The 18038-nt window shown below is 53.3% G+C and overlaps 1 protein-coding gene and 1 non-coding gene across 2 annotated transcripts in view; both read left to right on the forward strand.

The window, feature by feature from the left end:
• Window positions 1-814: 814 nt before the first annotated feature.
• On the forward strand, window positions 815-888 carry TRNAI-AAU. The gene has a single exon. It is a non-coding gene; the product is annotated as a tRNA-Ile (tRNA).
• A 3595-nt stretch (window positions 889-4483) lies between these two features.
• ZNF839 (zinc finger protein 839) overlaps window positions 4484-18038 on the forward strand; it is a 17773-nt gene continuing 4218 nt past the window's right edge. The window contains exons 1-5 of the mRNA XM_039251210.1: window positions 4484-4762; window positions 10247-11062; window positions 13900-14082; window positions 15754-15846; window positions 16497-16646. Of these exons, the coding sequence (XP_039107141.1) occupies window positions 4484-4762; window positions 10247-11062; window positions 13900-14082; window positions 15754-15846; window positions 16497-16646 (1521 nt within the window). The remainder of the gene's footprint in view (window positions 4763-10246; window positions 11063-13899; window positions 14083-15753; window positions 15847-16496; window positions 16647-18038) is intronic.

The following is an 18038-nucleotide window of genomic DNA, read 5'->3' on the forward strand; positions in this document are numbered from 1 at the left end:
TGGACAATGTGAAAAGCTGGGGCTCCCTTCTCCTACTCGCAGAGCACAGGTCAGGGACTCGGAGACCAGAAAGGACTCAGGCACTAGCCCTTTGGAGTGGATACTACCCGTTGCCCACCCAGCAACCGTTTCATGATTTATTCATGTGCTAGTTACCAAGAGACGGCAAAACGATGACATTTTGCGGACATTAAAAACGGGCGGGGGGACATTAAGGATCCACTTAAAAAGCATTTGCAATTTCTTAGGGATATGATAACGATAAAGAAGTACAAAAAAAGAAAGATGAAAGATTATATTCTTTTTAACAAGGTTGAACTGAACGCTGAATATATATTTTTAAATAAACCTGTGCAGTGAAAAAAAGATTGTCAGGAAAGATAACCAAAACCAAAGCGGCCGTTGTTTTCGGGCGGTGGGGGATCCGGGGGTTCCTTGGTTCTCTATCCGGTTTTCTGCATTGTCTAAGCTGTCTTTAGCCACCCCAAGGGCCCTTGACACACGAAGTTTCCACGCTGGGAGGATTCTCGGGGATACATAAAAATAGCACTGAGTCCCAATGTTTGAAAATCCTACTCCCGAGCCAAGCCTCCCACGTATAATTTGCATTCGCGCGTGAGAACCTCGGGTTCGTGCTAAGGAACCACTTCTATTCTCTTTAAGGAGTCCCCGTGTCTTCTTCTGGCCAATAGGGATGACCGCCGGGATGACGTCAGCGCCGGGGAGCGGAGAGCACGGCGGCTCGGAGTCCGCCCGCGACCCCGCGCAGGCGTAGACACCTCATAGACTTGACGGCGCCGCCCGAGCGTCAAGTGGCCGGTTAGCTCAGTTGGTTAGAGCGTGGTGCTAATAACGCCAAGGTCGCGGGTTCGATCCCCGTACGGGCCACAGACCTCAGTTTTCTTTACTTTCCCTCTCTACTACTCGTTTTTCAATGCATTTTACAACTTTTTCCTTCCTTCCATGCATTTTACAACTCACTCCCTCCCTTCCTTCCTTCCTCTTTCTTTCTTTCTTTTTAAATATGCCTTTCCAGGGCTGCGAGCCGCAGACGGGAGAGGCGCCGCATAATCGTTCTGGACTCTGCCCCGAAGTTGGCGCAAGGACAGGATCCGCACGTGTTCGTCCCTGCAAGTCCCCGCCCGCCAGACGCACCAGCAGCTGCTCTTGGGGTTGGTGGTGGTGGTGGTTGGTTTTTTTATTTTTATTTATTTTATTTTTTTGGACGCTCTCAGAAGCCACTGCCAGTTGCTTCCTGATGCAGAGCTTCTGAGGGCCGTCGGTGGAGTCCCCGGCTTTCATGGTTCTTAGAATTGCAAATCCGCGTCTGGAATTACTTCCTTCCACAAATACTGAGGGAGCGCCTTCTTCCTGCTCGGCCTTTGCGATTCTAGGTGGGAAGCAGAACAGTGAAAGGGAGACACAAATCCCAACCCCCATGGAGACAATGACCAACCAACACGGGTCATGTCTTCAGTGAGACATGGTTGTGGAAGCATCTGGAAACCTTCTCTTGCTACTTTCTTCCTTTTCAGGGAGATCTTAGGCTTCACATCTTTCCCTCTTGGTTCTGCATTTGCAGCTAGAAGGCGACTGGGTGGATTTCTCACTTGTGGTTCAAGTCTCGCGAGCATTCAGGATGTACAGTTTAACACAAAAAGCCAGTTATTTTAGGACTGATGCCATCTTCTATCAGGGTCTAGTAGGAGCTCTAGCCGTGTTTGAAAAGTATCCAGTGAGAACATCTACTAAATCACTCACTCTTTTTCTCAAATATGTGTTAAGCTCTGATGTAACGCAGCAACAGCTCAAGTCCACAGACCAGAGGCATAAAGCCCTTGATAAGTATTCAGCATGTAGTAAAAGGGCTCATAAATGCCACTGATGGGGTGCTTGTTCTTCCAAACAGTTCAGAAGGAGAGCGTGGGGCTCTTGACAGAGTACAGTCCCTTTGGATGTCACACCTTGGACATCTGAGTTGGGTACCTTGTCAGATGCAGGGACCCAGCAGGGGAGGAGCCCGCTGAGACTGCTGTCCTCAGAGCAGCACACTGCTGCAAATAAGGCTTGAAAGGGTCCAGAATATGTGTGGCATAAAAATTATTTTGAGCAGGAGGCATTTGAGCTCCTAAAAAGTCTTATCTGCCTAAAAGTAGAGCCATCCCAAAGAATTCAAAAGAATTCACCCCGGGACCAGTCAGGAAAAGTGGACTCTTGTCACCGGAGAGTATTTGGCATCACACCTATACAGGCATTGTCACAAAGCTGTCATATGTCCCATCTATTCCGCTAAGGGTCCATTTATCTTTCCTAAAAGGCTTTTATTTTCCCACAAGCCCCCTTTCCCCCTTCCCTTCCCCTCTTAAGATAGTATATAGGTCCACATCTAACTTTCTCTTTGAGTCACATTTTTCTGTGAATTCTCTAGGTACATTAATGCATGATTAAATTTTATATTTTCTTTTGTTAATCTGTCTTTTGTTACTTTAATTCACAGGCCCCTAAAGGCTGAACCTAAGAGCATAGAAGAAAAGTCCCCTCTCCCCTGACAGGCTCAAAAACGATGAAATGGGGTACTCTGTTCTAGATGAAGAGGGCAGTTCCGGCTTAGGGGTTAGAGAGGACCTTTATGACATCTGAGGATGTGAGAGTGAGAAGGTCTTATTTCAAAGTTAAAAAAAAAGACGATTAAAGATTAAAACAAATTCCACAAATTTGATCTCCCCTCTGGCCGATCCTTAGTGAGGCTACTGATAAGTTAGAGCACTGTTGGGAGCTTAGTGAATCCAACGTGAGTATTGATTATGATGATGATGGCCATGTGGAGAGAAAAATGACCAGAAGTCTACCAGAACCTTCTGAGACATCAGCCTGGCTCCCCAGTCTCCCCTCTTTTATCGGCATCAAGGCACTCATCATATTATACTGTAAATGCCAGTCTCCTCCTCCTCTTCCTGCCTAGACTGTATACAGAGGTCAGGACAGTCCGGAAGGCAAGCATGGTGACTCACTCAGCAGGTGCTTAATAACTGTTGACCAATGGCCCTACTCCCCTCCCTGTGGAGGGGTGTTGAGAAACACTCACCCACCAGCAACTACAAAACTGAGTGGGATGGATACACAGAACCAGGCGAGTGAAGAGGAGGGGACGTGAAAAGGTTGGGTTGAAGAAGAGAGAGTGGTAGAGTTGTGACGTGTGATGGACGGGACGGAAATGTGGAGAGGAGTGGTCAGGTTCCTCCCTCCCTCCTTCCTCCCTCCCTCCCTCCCTTCCTTCCTCCCTCCCTCCCTCCCTTCCTTCCTTCCTCCCTTCCTCCCTTCCTTCCTTCCTCCCTCCCTTCCTTCCTCCCTCCCTTCCTCCCTTCCTCCCTCCCTCCCTCCCTCCCTTCCTTCCTTCATGTGTCATTCGTTCCCTGATCTTGCACTCTGAGCGGGTGCTTGTGCTGAGCACTGTGTATAACATCATCTTGGCTCTAAACGGGCTTCCAGTATGGGTAGATGTATCCACCTGGGAACAATTTAGAGCCACAGTTGTTAAAAATGCACAGTTCAGGGGTGCCTGGCTGGCTCAGTCGGTGGAGTTGAGGCTCTCGATCTCTGGGCTGTGAGCTCAAGCCTAAGGTTGGGTGTGGAGCCTACTTAAAAAATTAAAGAGGGGCACCTGGGTGGCTCAGTCGTTATCCACTCAGGTCAGGATCTCAGGATTCAGGAGATCGAGCCCTGCCTCTGGCTCTTTGCGCTGATAGCCCAGAGCCTGCTTGGGATCCTCTCTCCCTCTCTCTCTGCCCCTCCCCCGCTCGCACCCTCTCTCTGTCTCAAAATAAATAAATATTAAAAAAAATAAATAAAATAAAACTCGTTAATTTTAGGGGCGCCTGGGTGGCTCAGTCGGTTAAGCGTCCGACTTCGGCTCAGGTCATGATCTCGAGGTGCGTGGGTTCGAGTTCGCGTCGGGCTCTGTGCTGACAGCTCGGAGCCTGGAGCCTGTTTCAGATTCTGTGTAACTCGTTAATTTTTAAAAAAGGGGAGCACCCTTTGGATCCCCTGAAACATCTACTAATCAGAAGGTGGGACCCAGGTATCTCCCGGTGCCGCCGGGATCTTCAGGTGGCTCTAGTGCGCATGACGTGGAGAACTTTTGGATAGTGTGACCGTTGGAAAGGCGAAGGGGTCTGGAACTCCGGAGACCTCCTCCTGGGAGGCCCTGGACAGCTCCTGGAGGAGTGACACCTGAAAATTACATCAGTGACAAGCCAGGAGAAGATAGGCGGATTCAGTCCTTGGGGGAAGCGGTGACGGGGCGGGGCCAATCCAGGCCACGCCCACCGGCCTGCTCTGCCAGTTGCGGTCGCCTTCGAAGGTGTCTTGGCCTGCGGGGCACTCGTAGTCCCCCCCACACCCCACCCCCGCCCCCGTCCCAGGTGACGCACATTTGAGCCGCCGTCGCTTGGCGGCGCGAGTTCGAGTCCCGGTTTTGGCTGCCATGGCGGACGCGGAGCCGGAGGCTGAGGACGGCAGCGAGGATGGCGGCGGCGGCCAGGCTCCCCCCGGACAGGGCGGCAGCGCCGCGCGCGTGGCCCCACTGGGCCCCGAGCAGCTGCGACGGGTCCTGGAGCAGGTGACGAAGGCGCAGCCGCCCCCGCCTCCGCCCTTCGTGCTGCAGGACGCGGCGCGACGGCTGCGGGACGCGGCGCAGCAGGCCGCCTTGCAGCGGGGCCCCGGCGCCGAGCCCCCGCGCCCGCCGCGCCTGCTGCCGCCCCAGGTGAGGCGCCGGGGGGACGAGGAGGGAAACTGAGGCCCGAAGGGGGGTGTCGAGCGGGGCTGCCCGCCCTAAAGCTCCGGGCGGCCCACACCTCGCCGTCCCCGCCTGTCACCGCCCCAGCGTCTGCTGCTCCTCCGACGCGCCTGCGGGGCCGCCGTCCGGCTCTCGGGGCCTCCCGGCCGCCCGGCCGCTCGCACAGGCCTGTGCCCATTCATCCGGCGTCTGTGAGCGCCCGCCGGGTTCCAGCGCCGCCCTGGGTGCGGGGAGCGCAGCCTCGCGCACCCTCCGTGGGGGACGCGGGGCGGCCTCTGGAGGGACGGGGGACTGCTCTAGAGCGAGGAGCCCTTAGGCCTGACCCCGGGGCCGAGGCGTGAGTGGGTTAAAAGGACCAGTGGAGAGTGCAGCGAGTGCCGTCTCGGGGACTTGGGGCGGAGTTAAGCCCACGTTGGAGCAGTTGAGGCAGGACGGAGCGCCCTGGGCGGTCGTGCCTGGACCTGTAACCAGTGCTCCGCGCAGCGCCTGCCGTACGCTTAGCGAGGAGGTACGTGAGGGCCCCCCGGAGGCGACACAGCATCACTGGTCAATGTTGTTCCTTCCCGGGCCACGCAGCTCTGGGTACGAGGCAAGTGGAAACTAGAGCCCGTCTTCCAGGCCCAGGGGTCGGGGTAGCTCCTGAAGCCAGACGTCCTTCGTGTCGTCTGTAAAGCCACGTCCCCTTTCAGAGCTGGGGTTGCAAATGACGCTGGCGTTTCTCGGCGCAAAGTTGCCAGAGAGATGCTGCTTCCCCTGGGAGAGAGAGGATAGCATCAACAGGCTTCCTTGTTGTTTTGTAGCCGGCTGATTTTGGCTGCTTGGCGTTGTCTCGGGTTGGTGGCCGGCACTGGAGACGTGTTGCTAAAGTTTGAGAAGACAGCTGTGATTCTGCCCATACTGCTTCCTAGAGGTGTGACCTTGAGTCACCCAACCTCTTTGGGCTTTGGTTCCCTTGTTCACAGGAAGGATGGCTGCTTGGAGGAGCTTTCTAGCTCTGCTCCTGCATAAGCGTAGTCGGAAGGGCGATGGTGGCTGCTGTTTGGGGCGCCTGGGGGGCTCAGTCGGTCAAACCTCCAACTTCAGCTCAGGTCATGATCTTGCGGTGGTGGGTTCAAGCCCCAGTCCGGCTCTGTGCTGACAGCTCAGAGCCTGGAACCTGCTTCAGATTCTGTCTCCCCCCTCAGTCTGCCCCTCCCCCCTCCCAAAAATAAATAAACATTAAAAAAAAAGAGAAGGGTGATGGCGGCTGCAGGGTGGCTTACCTCCCAGCGAGCACACGGAAATACCTGTGTCAGCACTTCACAAGTAAGGCACAAGCTGGGAGAGGCTGGGTGACTTTGCCCCGGGATCTGATCCCCACTCCAGACCTGTTGAAGGTGACCCCAGCTTTCTGGGTTTGGTGTGGCAACTTGAAGAGTCCAAAAGTGACACTTGCCATAAAACACAAGCAAACTCAATCAGCATTAAGCAGCATGATGGTATTCCATGGCTAATCTAATTGGGATGACATAAATCCTGCCTTCGTTCACAACAGTGTAATCCTGCTGCCTGGCCAGCCCCAGCTCTGCCAGAGGCCACAGAGGCCAACCACCTGTGTCCCTTATACCTAAGGAGGTTATGACCTAATCAACGAGGTAAACCGTGACTCAGGTAATTTCTAATCAAGGTCAGAAAACTAGAGATAAAGAACTGAATGCATTTAGAGAAAAGGAGAACCTATTTCTGGCTGAGGGGATCAGAAATGACTTAGTCAAAGAGGTTGGAAGTGTGGGTCCCAGTTGAAAATAAGGAAGGGGACAGGCAGTGGGGGGGGGGGCGTGGAATGTGCATTTAGAGAGTCTAGGCCTTGTGGTTCTCTGCGGGCGGTGGTGTGGATCAGAAGGCACGGACCGAGTGGACGCACTCCCGTGGGTCGGGTTTGGGCTCACACCCCTCCCGCGCTCCCTGTTCCCAAACCGTAGAAACGTTCTCAGTTCTCAGTTTCTTCCGGCATGCAGTGCCATGCTTTGTGCGTCTGTGCATTCACGCGTTTTTCCTTCCATGCAGACTACCTCTCCACCTGGCCAACATCCTGTTTAGCCTTCTCAGGTCAATCCTTCCGGAAGCCAGGCCCTCCCCCCACCCCCGCCACCTGCCATGCTCTTCCTGCCTCTCTTACGCACCTGCTCCCCCATGGTGTCATTGTGTCCTGTCTGTGGGCCTTAGGGAGCCTAGTCTGCCTTCCCAATCGGCAGTGGAGCTTCTGAAAGTACAGATTGCGGGCAGGAGATCCTGACAACCCCCCCCCCCTCCACCCAGGTCTGCAGGTGACTGAGGCGTGGCCCGGAAACTGCCCTCCTCCTCAGTGAGGCTAGGGCTCGGCTTGGGTTTTTGTTTCTGTTTTTAATGGAAGTATAGTTGACATACAATGTTATATTAGATTTGGGCGTACAACAGAGTGATTCCACGAATCTGCGCGTGATTCAGCGCCCACCACAGTGAGTGCAGGGCCTGTCCCGCACCGCACGTGTGATCGTACGATGTGGCTGCAGCATTATCGGCCGCACTCCCTCTGCTGCGCTTTTCAGCCCCATGACTTACTTTCTAACTGGAAGTTTGTACCTTTCCATCCCCTTCACTTGTGTCACCCGCTGCCTCACCCACATCGGCCTGCCTCTGTGCAGGTGCTGGCTCACGGAGAGACTTAGTAAAAGGTTGCTGATATATAACATATAACAAGTATCAAGCATAATACCCACATGGTAAACTAGTGAGGAGCCGGTTTAAAAATTAGGCCAGTTTTGCCACTGAGGGAACCCTAGAGCAGTAGGATTTGGGGTGTGTGTGTGTGTGTGTGTGTGTGTGTGTGTGTAACGGCATTATCTGGTCATATCTCAAGAGCTAGGCATTCTAAGTGACCGGTAGTAAGTGAAACATATGAGTATTAAAAGATAGTTGTCATTTGATTCACAGGCCGCCTAGGATTGGCCCCAGCTCTGCACACTTCCTCGCCCAGGGTAGCAGGTCGTGTCTGCTGTTTGTGGTACATGTGCAACACACACACACAGACTCCAGCTTGGTTTCAGTGAGAGTTTTCATTCTGCGCCGTGTGACCCTTTTATTGACCCTCTACTTGGCGTGGGGTTGAGTCCAAAGAGGGCCTGTTGGTGGCCCCAGATCCGGGGTTCTCGGCTGGGGGCACTTGGCAGTGTCCGGAGACATTTTTGTCCCGAGTGCGGGAGAGCTCCCGGCATCTAGTGGGTAGAGGCAGGCACGCTGGCCCACACCCTGCAGGGCCGGGAAGGCCGCCACAGGGAAGACCCAATGGTCTGAAACCTCACTTGTGCCCGGGCTGGGAAAGCCTGCTCTGCATGATGAGGTTTGTCTCTTTTCTCCCTGGAGAAGGATGCTGATTCTTTCTTTCTTTTTTTTTAATTTTTAAAAAATGTTTATTTTTGAGAGAGAGAGAGACAGAGCACAAGCAGGGGAGGGGCAGAGAGAGGGAGACACAGAATCTGAAGCAGCTCCAGGCTCCAGCCGTCAGCACAGAGCCCAACGTGGGGCTCGAACCCACGATCCATGAGATCATGACCTGAGCCGGCGTTGGACGCTCAACTCAGGTGCCCCGATGCTGGTTATTTCTGCGCTGTGAGGCCATGCGCCTGGTCTTTTGCTGCCTGTCCCCTGAGCCTGTGACAGGTGTATCCCTAACATTGTGTCTGGCATGTGGTAACTGCTCAGTAATTATCTGTGGAGTGTCGCTAAGGGCAGCCCCCCCGCCCCTCCGTGGTGCTCTGCTGTTGCAGTCTGAGCTGCCTTGACCTTCCCAGGACCTACATCTCTGCACATGAGCCAGGGGTTCTCCGGGAGCCTCAGAAGCAGGATTGCGCGTCGGGAAGTGTGTGTACGTGACGCTTCCTTAGATGTTAAAAAGTTGTTGGAGACAAGCACCCCACTCCTAGGTGTGTGCCCTGGACAAGCTCACACGTGTACACACACACCCGTGAAGGCTCTGAGCAGACGTTGGGACACTTGACCATCAACGGGAGAGCGTTCTCAGACTGCAGAGGAAGCGAGAGCTACGCACCTCGATGTGGATGAATTTCACACGCCACATAGGGAGTGAGAACACCTGAAAGCGCTGCACCGAGTTGCAGCAGATAATTCTCACTCACGTGAAGTTTAAAAATATGTCAAAACTGTATATCTTGGGGGGTGGCTACGGATGAAATCTAAAAAATGCATGCGGATGACAAATAGCACTTTCTGGAAGGCACGCGGACCAGGAGAAGAGCGCAGAGCTTTACCTCCAAGGGAAGTGCTGCATGTCTTATGGCAGGTGGGGGGAGCCTGTGTTACCTGGCTCCTTATGGCTTCCTTGTTTCTAGGAGTTCATGAAAACACTTTAAAAACATGAGCCTATGTATCGAACTGAATCCAATTTTAAGTACTAAGAATTCCAAGTAAATACAAATCTACTTTAAAAAGGATATTTCTAGGGGCTCCTGGGTGGCTTAGTTGGTTGGGCATCCAACTTCAGCTCAGGTCATGATCTCACAGCTTGTGAGCTCGAGCCCCACATCAGGCTCTGTGCTCACAGCTCAGAGCCTGGAGCCTGCTTTGGATCCTGTGTCTCCCTCTCACTCTGCCCCTCCCCCGCTCACACACACTCTCTCTTTCAAAAATAAACATTTAAAAAAATTTTTTTAAAAGGATATTTCTTATTAGGTCACAAAATCAATTTAGCAGATTGTGATTAGTATTTTTTTAAGTGTTTGTTTATTTTTGAGAGAGAGAGCGAGAGAGCAGGGAAGGGGCAAAAAGAGGAGAGGGGAACAGAGGATCTAAAGCAGGCTCTGTGCTGTCAGCCCAGAGCCCGATGCACAGGTCAAACGAGGTCATGGTCTGAGCCAAAGTCAAGACACTTAACTGAGCCACCCAGGCTCCCCTTGGCTAGTATTTAAAAAGTGATGTAGAGGGGCGCCTGGGTGGCTCAGTCGGTGTCTGAGTGTCTGACTTCAGCTCAGGTCATGATCTCATGGTTCGTGGGTTCGAGCCCCGCATTGGGCTCTGTGCTGACAGCTCAGAGCCTGGAGCCTGCTTCAGATTCTGTGTCTTCCCTCTCTCTCTGACCCTCCCCTGCTTATGCGCGCGCACTCTCTCTCTCTCTCTCTCAGAAATAAATTAAAAACATTTAAAAACATTTTTTAATAAAAATAAAAAGCGATATAGAATAGATACTATCAGAAGGCACGTGTATAGAAATTGTAAGTGGTTTTATGAACTTTTAATTTGTATGTGCGAGTATTTCCGCACACACATATGGATGTGATGTAAAGTGTATCACTAGATAGACTCTTTTATATAAGATGTTTTTTATAATTTAGAAACAAGTGTGATAATACAGTTAAGATGAGAGCCAAATTGTAGAAATGTTGGTAAGCGTAATGCTTTTCTCTTTCTGTCTTTAAGCAACTGGAAGCCATTTGTGTCAAGGTGATGTCTGGAGAAATGAAAGATCCGGAAAGGCCGACGCCCCTACTGGCCACCCTCCCGCCTGGGACAGCCAGGCTGTGCCAGCCGCGTTGCGGTGTGCTGGGGCTCCAGGCACAGCGCCCCCTGAGCACTGGTCCACAGCCACGCTTCCTGAGTAACTTGCCTCCCATCCGGGTGTTCGTACAGAGGCCACTGCCCACCCTCCAGCTGGTGGCTCCGAAAGGACAGGGCGCCACGCTGGCCCCTCTGTCAACTTCTGACCCGCCGGCGGCGACATCTGTTTCACCCAGTTCAGCGAACTTCTTTATTTCCAGCTTGCACACGGAACACACCGAGAAGCTAAAAAAATCTTTAAAAGTGAAAACGCGTTCCGGTCGGATATCCCGACCTCCCAAGTATAAAGCCAAAGATTATAAGTTCATAAAAACGGAGGATCTGGCTGACGGTCACTTGTCAGATTCTGACGATTACTCAGAGCTGAGCGTGGAAGAAGACGAGGACCAGAGGGAAAAGCAGGTGCTCTTTGACTTGTCGAGCTGTTCCCTGAGGCCTAAGACTTTTAAGTGTCAGATGTGTGAGAAATGCTACATAGGGAAAGGGGGCCTGGCCCGGCATCTAAAACTCAATCCAGGCCACGGCCACCTGGAACCGGAGGTGTCGCTGTCAGAGAGAGCCAGCAGGAGCACGACCCGGGGCCGCGCCGACGGAGCAGCTGGCCCCGCGTCCCCGGGGCTGCCCGTGCCAGCCCTCCTAAGCGAGGAAGGGGCCCAGTCACCGCCGGGTGGCCTGCAGGTAATGTTTCGTGTCCTTCTTCCTGCCTATCCCGAAGTTAGCCTGTATGGTAGCTGATGGGGGTTCAGGTGAAGGTTCGAGTAGATCCAAGGTCACAGCAGGGGCTCTGAGGCCTGCCTCCCCCCACCCCCATTGTCTGCACCAGTGCCAGACCAGCGAGGAGCCGTGTGCCCCCTGCGTGGTGCACTAGCATGCCTCTCTGGGTGTGTTCGATGGGGACATGGCTGTGAATTCTTTAGCTCTGGTCAGGGATGCTCACCGCAGAGCACTCTTTTTTTTTTTTTTTTTTTAATGTTTATTTATTTTTGAGAGAGAGACAGAGCATGAGCATGGGAGGGGCAGAGAGACACACAGAATCTGAAGCAGGCTCCAGGCTCTGAGCTTTCAGCACAGAGCCCAACGTGGGGCTCGAACTCTTGAACCATGAGATCATGACCTGAGCCGACTGAGCCACCCAGGCGCCCCAAACTGCAGAGCGCTCTTGCTGCTGAAGTCACAGTGGGTCCTGGGAAAGGTCTCAGTTGGAGGCCATGGTCACGGGGTGCTTCCTAGAGCATCAGCAGGGATGTGCCCCCTCACGTTTTGCCCCTTCAGAAACTCACAGGCAGACAAGGCAGGCTGAAGTCACCCTGACTTTGTACCACGACGCCACAATTGATGGACAGCAATTTCAAATTCCTAAATGTGTGGTGTGCCCTTGTGTGCCGTATGCAAGCGGTCAGGTATTTACGAAACGCGGACGGATCACCTGAATGAACAGCAGACCTCTGCGGTCACCCTCACCCGCTTTGCTTGAACCTCCCTGCTTCCTCCTCTTCTGACTTGTGTTGGACGTTATTTGCGTCCGTGCTTCAGGCTAGGTAATTATATTTGCAGTTCCTGAAACGTTAGACAAACCAGCATTGGTATTGACTTGGCCGTGACGTTAGCAACTTGGAAGATGTTCACCAGAGCCCGTCTGCTCCGGCCGCCTCACTCCCTGCAGTGGGACAGGGGCTCCTGAAGGAGGGGTGAGGCTGGTGGCCGCTTTGGCTTACAGATCGGTTCCTCAGGGCCTGAACAGATCTCGTCTCGGCCCAGGACATCTGTACTGAGGTCTAGGGGCAGAACCGTTGGGACAGCCATGTGAGGATTCAAAAGTACTCTCTGCTGCAGCGTAAACCTCAGTACTAGTAACACAAACACTAACAGTGTACTGTTGATTGCATGCCTCCTGTGGGCAGAATGTTCTAAATCTTCTCCATCCCGTGAGCGCCCTGAAAGGCAGGTGCAAGACAAGTGTGCGGGACTCAGAGGGTGGTGGGCATCCCCGTCAAGGACTCTGCCAGGTGGGAACTAGACGTAGGTCTTCTGACTTCAAAGCCCACCCGCTAGACCAGGCTGCCTTTTGGGGAGAGTTCTCCACCCCTCATGGCTGGTAAAACTCCCAACTTTTGAGAAACCTTTCAACTTTTCTTTTTCCTTTCTTTTTTTTTTTAATTTTAAAAAAATATTAGAGAGAGAGGGAAAGAAAAAGAGCCAGAGTGTGGTGGGGGAGGGGCAGAGAGAGAGGGAGACACAGAATCTGAAACAGGCACCAGGCTCTGAGCTGCCAGCACAGAGCCCGACGTGGGGCTCGAACGCACAAACCGTGAGATGATGACCTGAGTTGAAGTCGGAGGCTTAACCCACTGAGCTCCCCCAGGTGCCCCCCTCTCTACTTCCTAAGTTGAAATAGGACCAGGGTGATGTGTGGTTCATCATCCAAGCCAAGACATTCTGAGAGTGAAAGGGGCACTATTCATCATTCCAGGGGACAGCAGGTGTGCGCAGGCGTGTCTCGGGATGGCCAGGCCGAGCGGCGCGTCCTGCTTCCTTCAGTGACGAAATCCGACCCCACAGCAGAAGCGTGTAGATACCAGAGTCCCCGGGTGCAGGCCTGGCCTTGGGTGCGGTGGCTGTCCAGACTGCGAGGGAGGGGTGCCTCCAGCTGCCGAGGAGGAGGGGTGCAGGCAGGCCAGGCCTGTGTCTCTCTTGTCCTTTCCCGGTGAGCAGGCTCATGGCACTTAGAGCCACGGACAGACCTGGCGTTCCTCCTGCAGCGCCCCTGTCGTGAAGATCTTGAGGGAACATTCCGTAAGGGTTCCGAGGACACACTTTGTGCCGGCTGCCACGTGAAGTGTGTTCCTGGGAGATGCGGGTGTATTGTTCCTGTTTTCAGAGGGGGAGTTGGTGCCGAGCGAGGAAGTAGCTAGTGTCGCATTCAAGATTCTGTCCAAAAGCCGTGCAAATCCTTGAGTCAGAGGGTGGGTTAGCAGCTCCCGGGGCCTGGGGGAGGGAAGAATGAATGATGCAGACTGGTACAGGGGTTCTTTTGGGGGGGCAGAGGGGGAAGAAGCTGTTTCGGGATTAGATAGTGGTGATGGTTACACAACCTTGTCAGTGCATGAAAGCCTGAACTTTATCTGTTCAAAGTATGAATTCCATGGTATTTGAAATATACTCAATAAAAAATAGTAAAATTTTTTAAAGTCACGGGTAAGTTACGAATGACTGAACTTCAGGTTCATTTTTAAGATGACAGTCAGACGTCTCCTGTTTCATTTTGGGCAACAGCCAGGCTTACAGTTTGTCGCCCCAGACCCCGCGGCTGGCTAATGCTCACCGGGCATCACAACGAGGAGCTCTGTTGGGAAAGTTTAAGGTGCGTCGATTATAGTTCGCATGTCTTGATAATGCCAAGAGGAAATAATCTCCCAAGTTCCTCGCTTAGACACTGTGCGGCTCTACGGTTGTCTCTGTGGCGTATAAAGTAGGATCCTTTTATTTTTGTTTTGGGCATATGCAACGCCCTCTAGAGTAGCCAGTCTGTGGAAGGGGAAGAGGCCTTGGTGTCTGAACTGGAAGATGGAAGTTATTCGGCCCTCGTGGGATCAGAGGGACACCCAGGCCCCGGAAGAAACGACTTCGCCGTGGCCCCTGCTGAGGCCGGCGCAGCAGGGGCACGGGGCGCCTCGGGGGCCAGCGCCCGGCTCGAGGAGGTGCGTGGCTCTTCACCCCTGGTCTTGAAACCCGCGTCTTTGGCCTGGCGCGTGCCGATCCGCTGCTGGGTTTCTGGGTTAGTCCCAGAGCAGTGAAACAGCTCGCCTGACACCTATTTGGACAAAGTGTGTAATAAACTCAGGAAGTGTCATCTGAAATGATTCTAGGCTTACCTGCTTGGAACAGCATGAGGGCTTTCAGTAGAGCAAGAGCTGCCTGCCGTCACACGCCTGGGAATGACTGTAACCCATGCTGTCACACAGGCAGTTTAGGAAATAGGCAGTTTCTATTTTTCTGTTCAGAGTTTTAAGGTACAAAATCTTGTTTCAGGTTTTGAACCCTGGAATCTCCATTCCAGTCCCTTGAAAGTAGGCTTCGTGGATTTAAGGGGACCTGATTTACAAAAGTGGGACCCTCAATTTATCCCGATTGTCTTTGGCAAGGCGGGATCTGTCTGCCAGGTAGTGGCCAGCTGGGTGTCGTAAAGAGCTGAACGGGAGCAGGGAGAGTGCGAAGCAGTGAGCTGGCGAGATGGCTGCTCTGAGTGGCCACCAGGGAGCCAGGGCCCCCAAAGTCCCACACGGGGGACAAGAGGTTCTCAGTGAGGAAGCTTTCCTAGAAAGCGTCATGAGCTTATATGTTCTAGCTGGAAGTCTACACCCTGGTGACTTCGCTTGTCTCTCATTGGGCTTGTCAGTGATTCGTGGATGAGGGATTTTTAGGAGGAGGAGGAAGGGGGGTCCTTGACTTGACTCATCCATTAACACGTGAAATACCGCCATCTATTGAGCACTTTGTGTGTGGCAGCTCGGCCACACTCCCCCGCCCCGGTGCCAAGTTCCAGGTTTACTTCATTTCATTGGTTCCATAATCATTATTTCCACTTAATGAACTGAAAGGGCCGGGAGCTCCCTGTGCCCTTTAAGATTTCCTGTCCCTGAGACTGGTCCCTTCCCCTCCCATGTCATTGCCGCCCTGGGTGACCTCTGTCCTGGTTTCTCAGGCCATCCTCCCTCCGCTGACACCCACGTACTTCCTGTACTTGCTCTTCGAGTGGCTCCGGAGCCTCAGAGCTCTGATTTCAAGCGTCCCCACCTGGGCGGCCCCGTACATCGCTCGGCCTTCCCCTTCCAAGCAGGGCCCGCAAACCTGCTTCCTAACTTGCCCGGGGTCCGCCCGGCGCTCAGCTGCGAACCCATAGTCATCTATGACTCCTCTTTCCCCTTCCCGACTCCTCCCCCAGTCCTGAGGACGGTGCCCTCCCCGCATCCTTCTCCCCCCGCCCCCCCACCCCTGCATTCACCCGGGGTCTCCTCTTCGGCCTGTCCTTTGGCGGTGGTCTCCTGACCGGAGGCTGCCCCAGACTTGTCTGCATTTTCGTCCCCGGCACGAATCAGCGCCCTGGAGGGTAGGGAACACAGCTCCGTCCCCAGGGCCCGGCACCCTCCACACACGCTGTCCCAGGGCAGTCACGCTTTGAGTCCACAATTGATCATGGACTTTGTTAGCGGATGGACAAGTGAGATGATAAACAGAATGTTAGAGAGCTGCTTAATCACTGAGCTTCGGGGGGGACTAGAGGTCTTTTATATTCTTCATTGCACCAACTTTTTGGCTGCCGGGAGACTGTTTTGGGGCTTTCGAAGCTGTTAAATTCTTTCTTCTGGCAGTTTCTCCACCAGTGTGACCGAGAGGCTCTAGTGGACTTGGTGCTGCCTCAGCTGGCTCAGGTGGTGACCGTGTACGAGTTTCTTCTGATGAAGGTGAGTCTTCTGAGTGTTTCTAAAGGACGCAGGGCTGGTCTGAAGTTATTTAGAAAGACACGATTCACATTTGTTTTAGAAAGAGCGGGCCCTCCTCCGGGACAGAGCTGAGGGGCTCCTGCTGGCCCCGCCGCTGCCTGTGCAGCCAGGACTGAGGCTGCTCGAGGACGCCCTTGCCTGGTTTAACTTCGTGTGGGAGGCAAGGAAGTGGTGGCAGCAACCCAGGGCCAGCCCACGGCCCCCGTCACCTTCCTTTCGGGCACCTCATCCCTGGTGACCCTGTTCTGACGACGCGGGAGGTGCCAGCGCAGCTGCCCCGAGGGCTGAAGGCCTGGGCCCCTCCTGCCTGCTGGCCCGTCCCCGGGACCTTTCCACCTTCCCTTCTGCTCCCCCGGCCTCCCCTTCTTTGGAGCTCTGGCCCACGGTCCCCCGGCAGCTGTCACCCTGGAGGCGGTCTGCTCTGCGTGGCCCATCCTGGTGCCCCCACTGCACACGAGGCCGGGCACACGCAGGCTCTCACCGGGGGGTAGAGGAGACAACAGGCCACGGACGGCTTGACAAGCTTGGATCCCCCACCCCCCCAAGCTCCTGTATTTGCTACTTTGTTGCCCCTGGTTTAAACATTTCTTGTCACCTTTATCTTCACAAAGGTTCAGACAGGTCATCTAGCAAAACCTTTGTTCCCAGCTGTGTATAAGGAATTTGAAGAGTTGCATAAAAGAGTTAAGAAAATGTGTCAAGATTACCTCAGTGGTTCTGGTCTGTGTTCCCAGGAGCCTCTGGAAATAAGCAATGACAAGGTAACAGTCTCACCTGGGAAAAAAGTTTTGCCTTTAGATTTGCTAAAAGGAGGATGTCCATTTAAAGAGAATGTTTCTATTTTTATTTATTTTTTTAAGTAATCTTTGTGCCCAACGTGGGGCTCGAACTCGTGACCCAGAGATCAAGAGTTGCTTGCTCCACTGACTAAGCTGGCTGGGCGCCCCTGTGGAGCATGTTTTCAGTAGCGATGTCTTCAGAGTTCACTTGTTATTGTTGTTGTTGTTGTATTTCTGAGAGAAAGGCGGAGTGAGCAGGGGAGGATCAGAGAGAGAGGGAGATACAGCATCTGAAATAGGCACCAGGTTCTGAGCTGGCTGTCAGCACAGAGCTGGATGCGGGGCTCGAACCCACGAACCATGAGATCATGACCTGAGCTGAAGTTGTATGCTTAACCGACTGAGCCACCCAGGTACCCCCTTTTTTTAATTATTATTATTTATTTTTATTTCTGAGAGAGAGACAGCATGAGCAGGGGAGGGTTAGAGAGAGAGGGAGACACAGAATTGGAAGCAGGCTCTAGGCTCTGAGCTGTCAGCACAGAGCCCGACGCAGGCCTCAAATCCACGAACCGCAAGATCATGACCTGAGCCGAAGTCGGACGCTTAACTGACTAAGCCACTCAGGTGCCACATTCACAGTCCACTTCTTGTCAGCTCTTTTTCCCACCAAGTGACTTTTTTTTAAGTTTATTTATTTATTTTGAGAGAGAGCGAGAACGTGTGGGAAGGGTAGAGAGAGAGATAGAATCCCAAGCAGAAGGTGGGGCTCGAACTCACGACCCATGACATCATGACCTGAGCCGAAATCAAGAGTTGGAAGTTTAACCAACCAAGCCCCCTGGTGCCCTGACCTTTTTTAGGTATAAAAGCAAATGGTGCTTGTTTCAGGAAACTCAGGAATGTGGACGGGCCGACCGAGCCTTGAAAGTTCCAGAATAGTCTCTCAGTGATGACTGCAGTGCTTACTGTGGGCTGGGGGGCGGTGACCAGGGCTCACAGGTCCTGTCCATGGTTGTCTAGACAGAATTCTCACTCCACTGTCGTCCCCATCAAGTCGCCTCTGGCTATACTGGGTCCTGGACAGAAAGCTGTTTTGAACTGATGTGGTTTTACTTGTTCTGGGTGAAGCCTTTGCCAGGCTTGGCGTGCCCTATGTGGCGCGTCATTCTGGGCTCTGCGCTGGCCAGGCCCCCAGGTCCCAGGCCCACCTTGAAATGGAGCCCTGAGTGACACCATGCTTTTAAATAATACCTGTTTATTTAGAAACCTGCTCATACAGCGGAGGCCCGGGCATGCTAGCATCTCAGAGACGGTCTCCAAACTACTGAAAATACTTACAGGTTTTTTTTTTTTTTTTTTTTTTTTTTTTTT

Source organism: Hyaena hyaena, unplaced genomic scaffold (assembly GCF_003009895.1).
Source record: "Hyaena hyaena isolate Hyena2069 unplaced genomic scaffold, ASM300989v1 scaffold_386, whole genome shotgun sequence".
In the NCBI taxonomy this organism is placed as follows: Eukaryota; Metazoa; Chordata; class Mammalia; order Carnivora; family Hyaenidae; genus Hyaena; species Hyaena hyaena.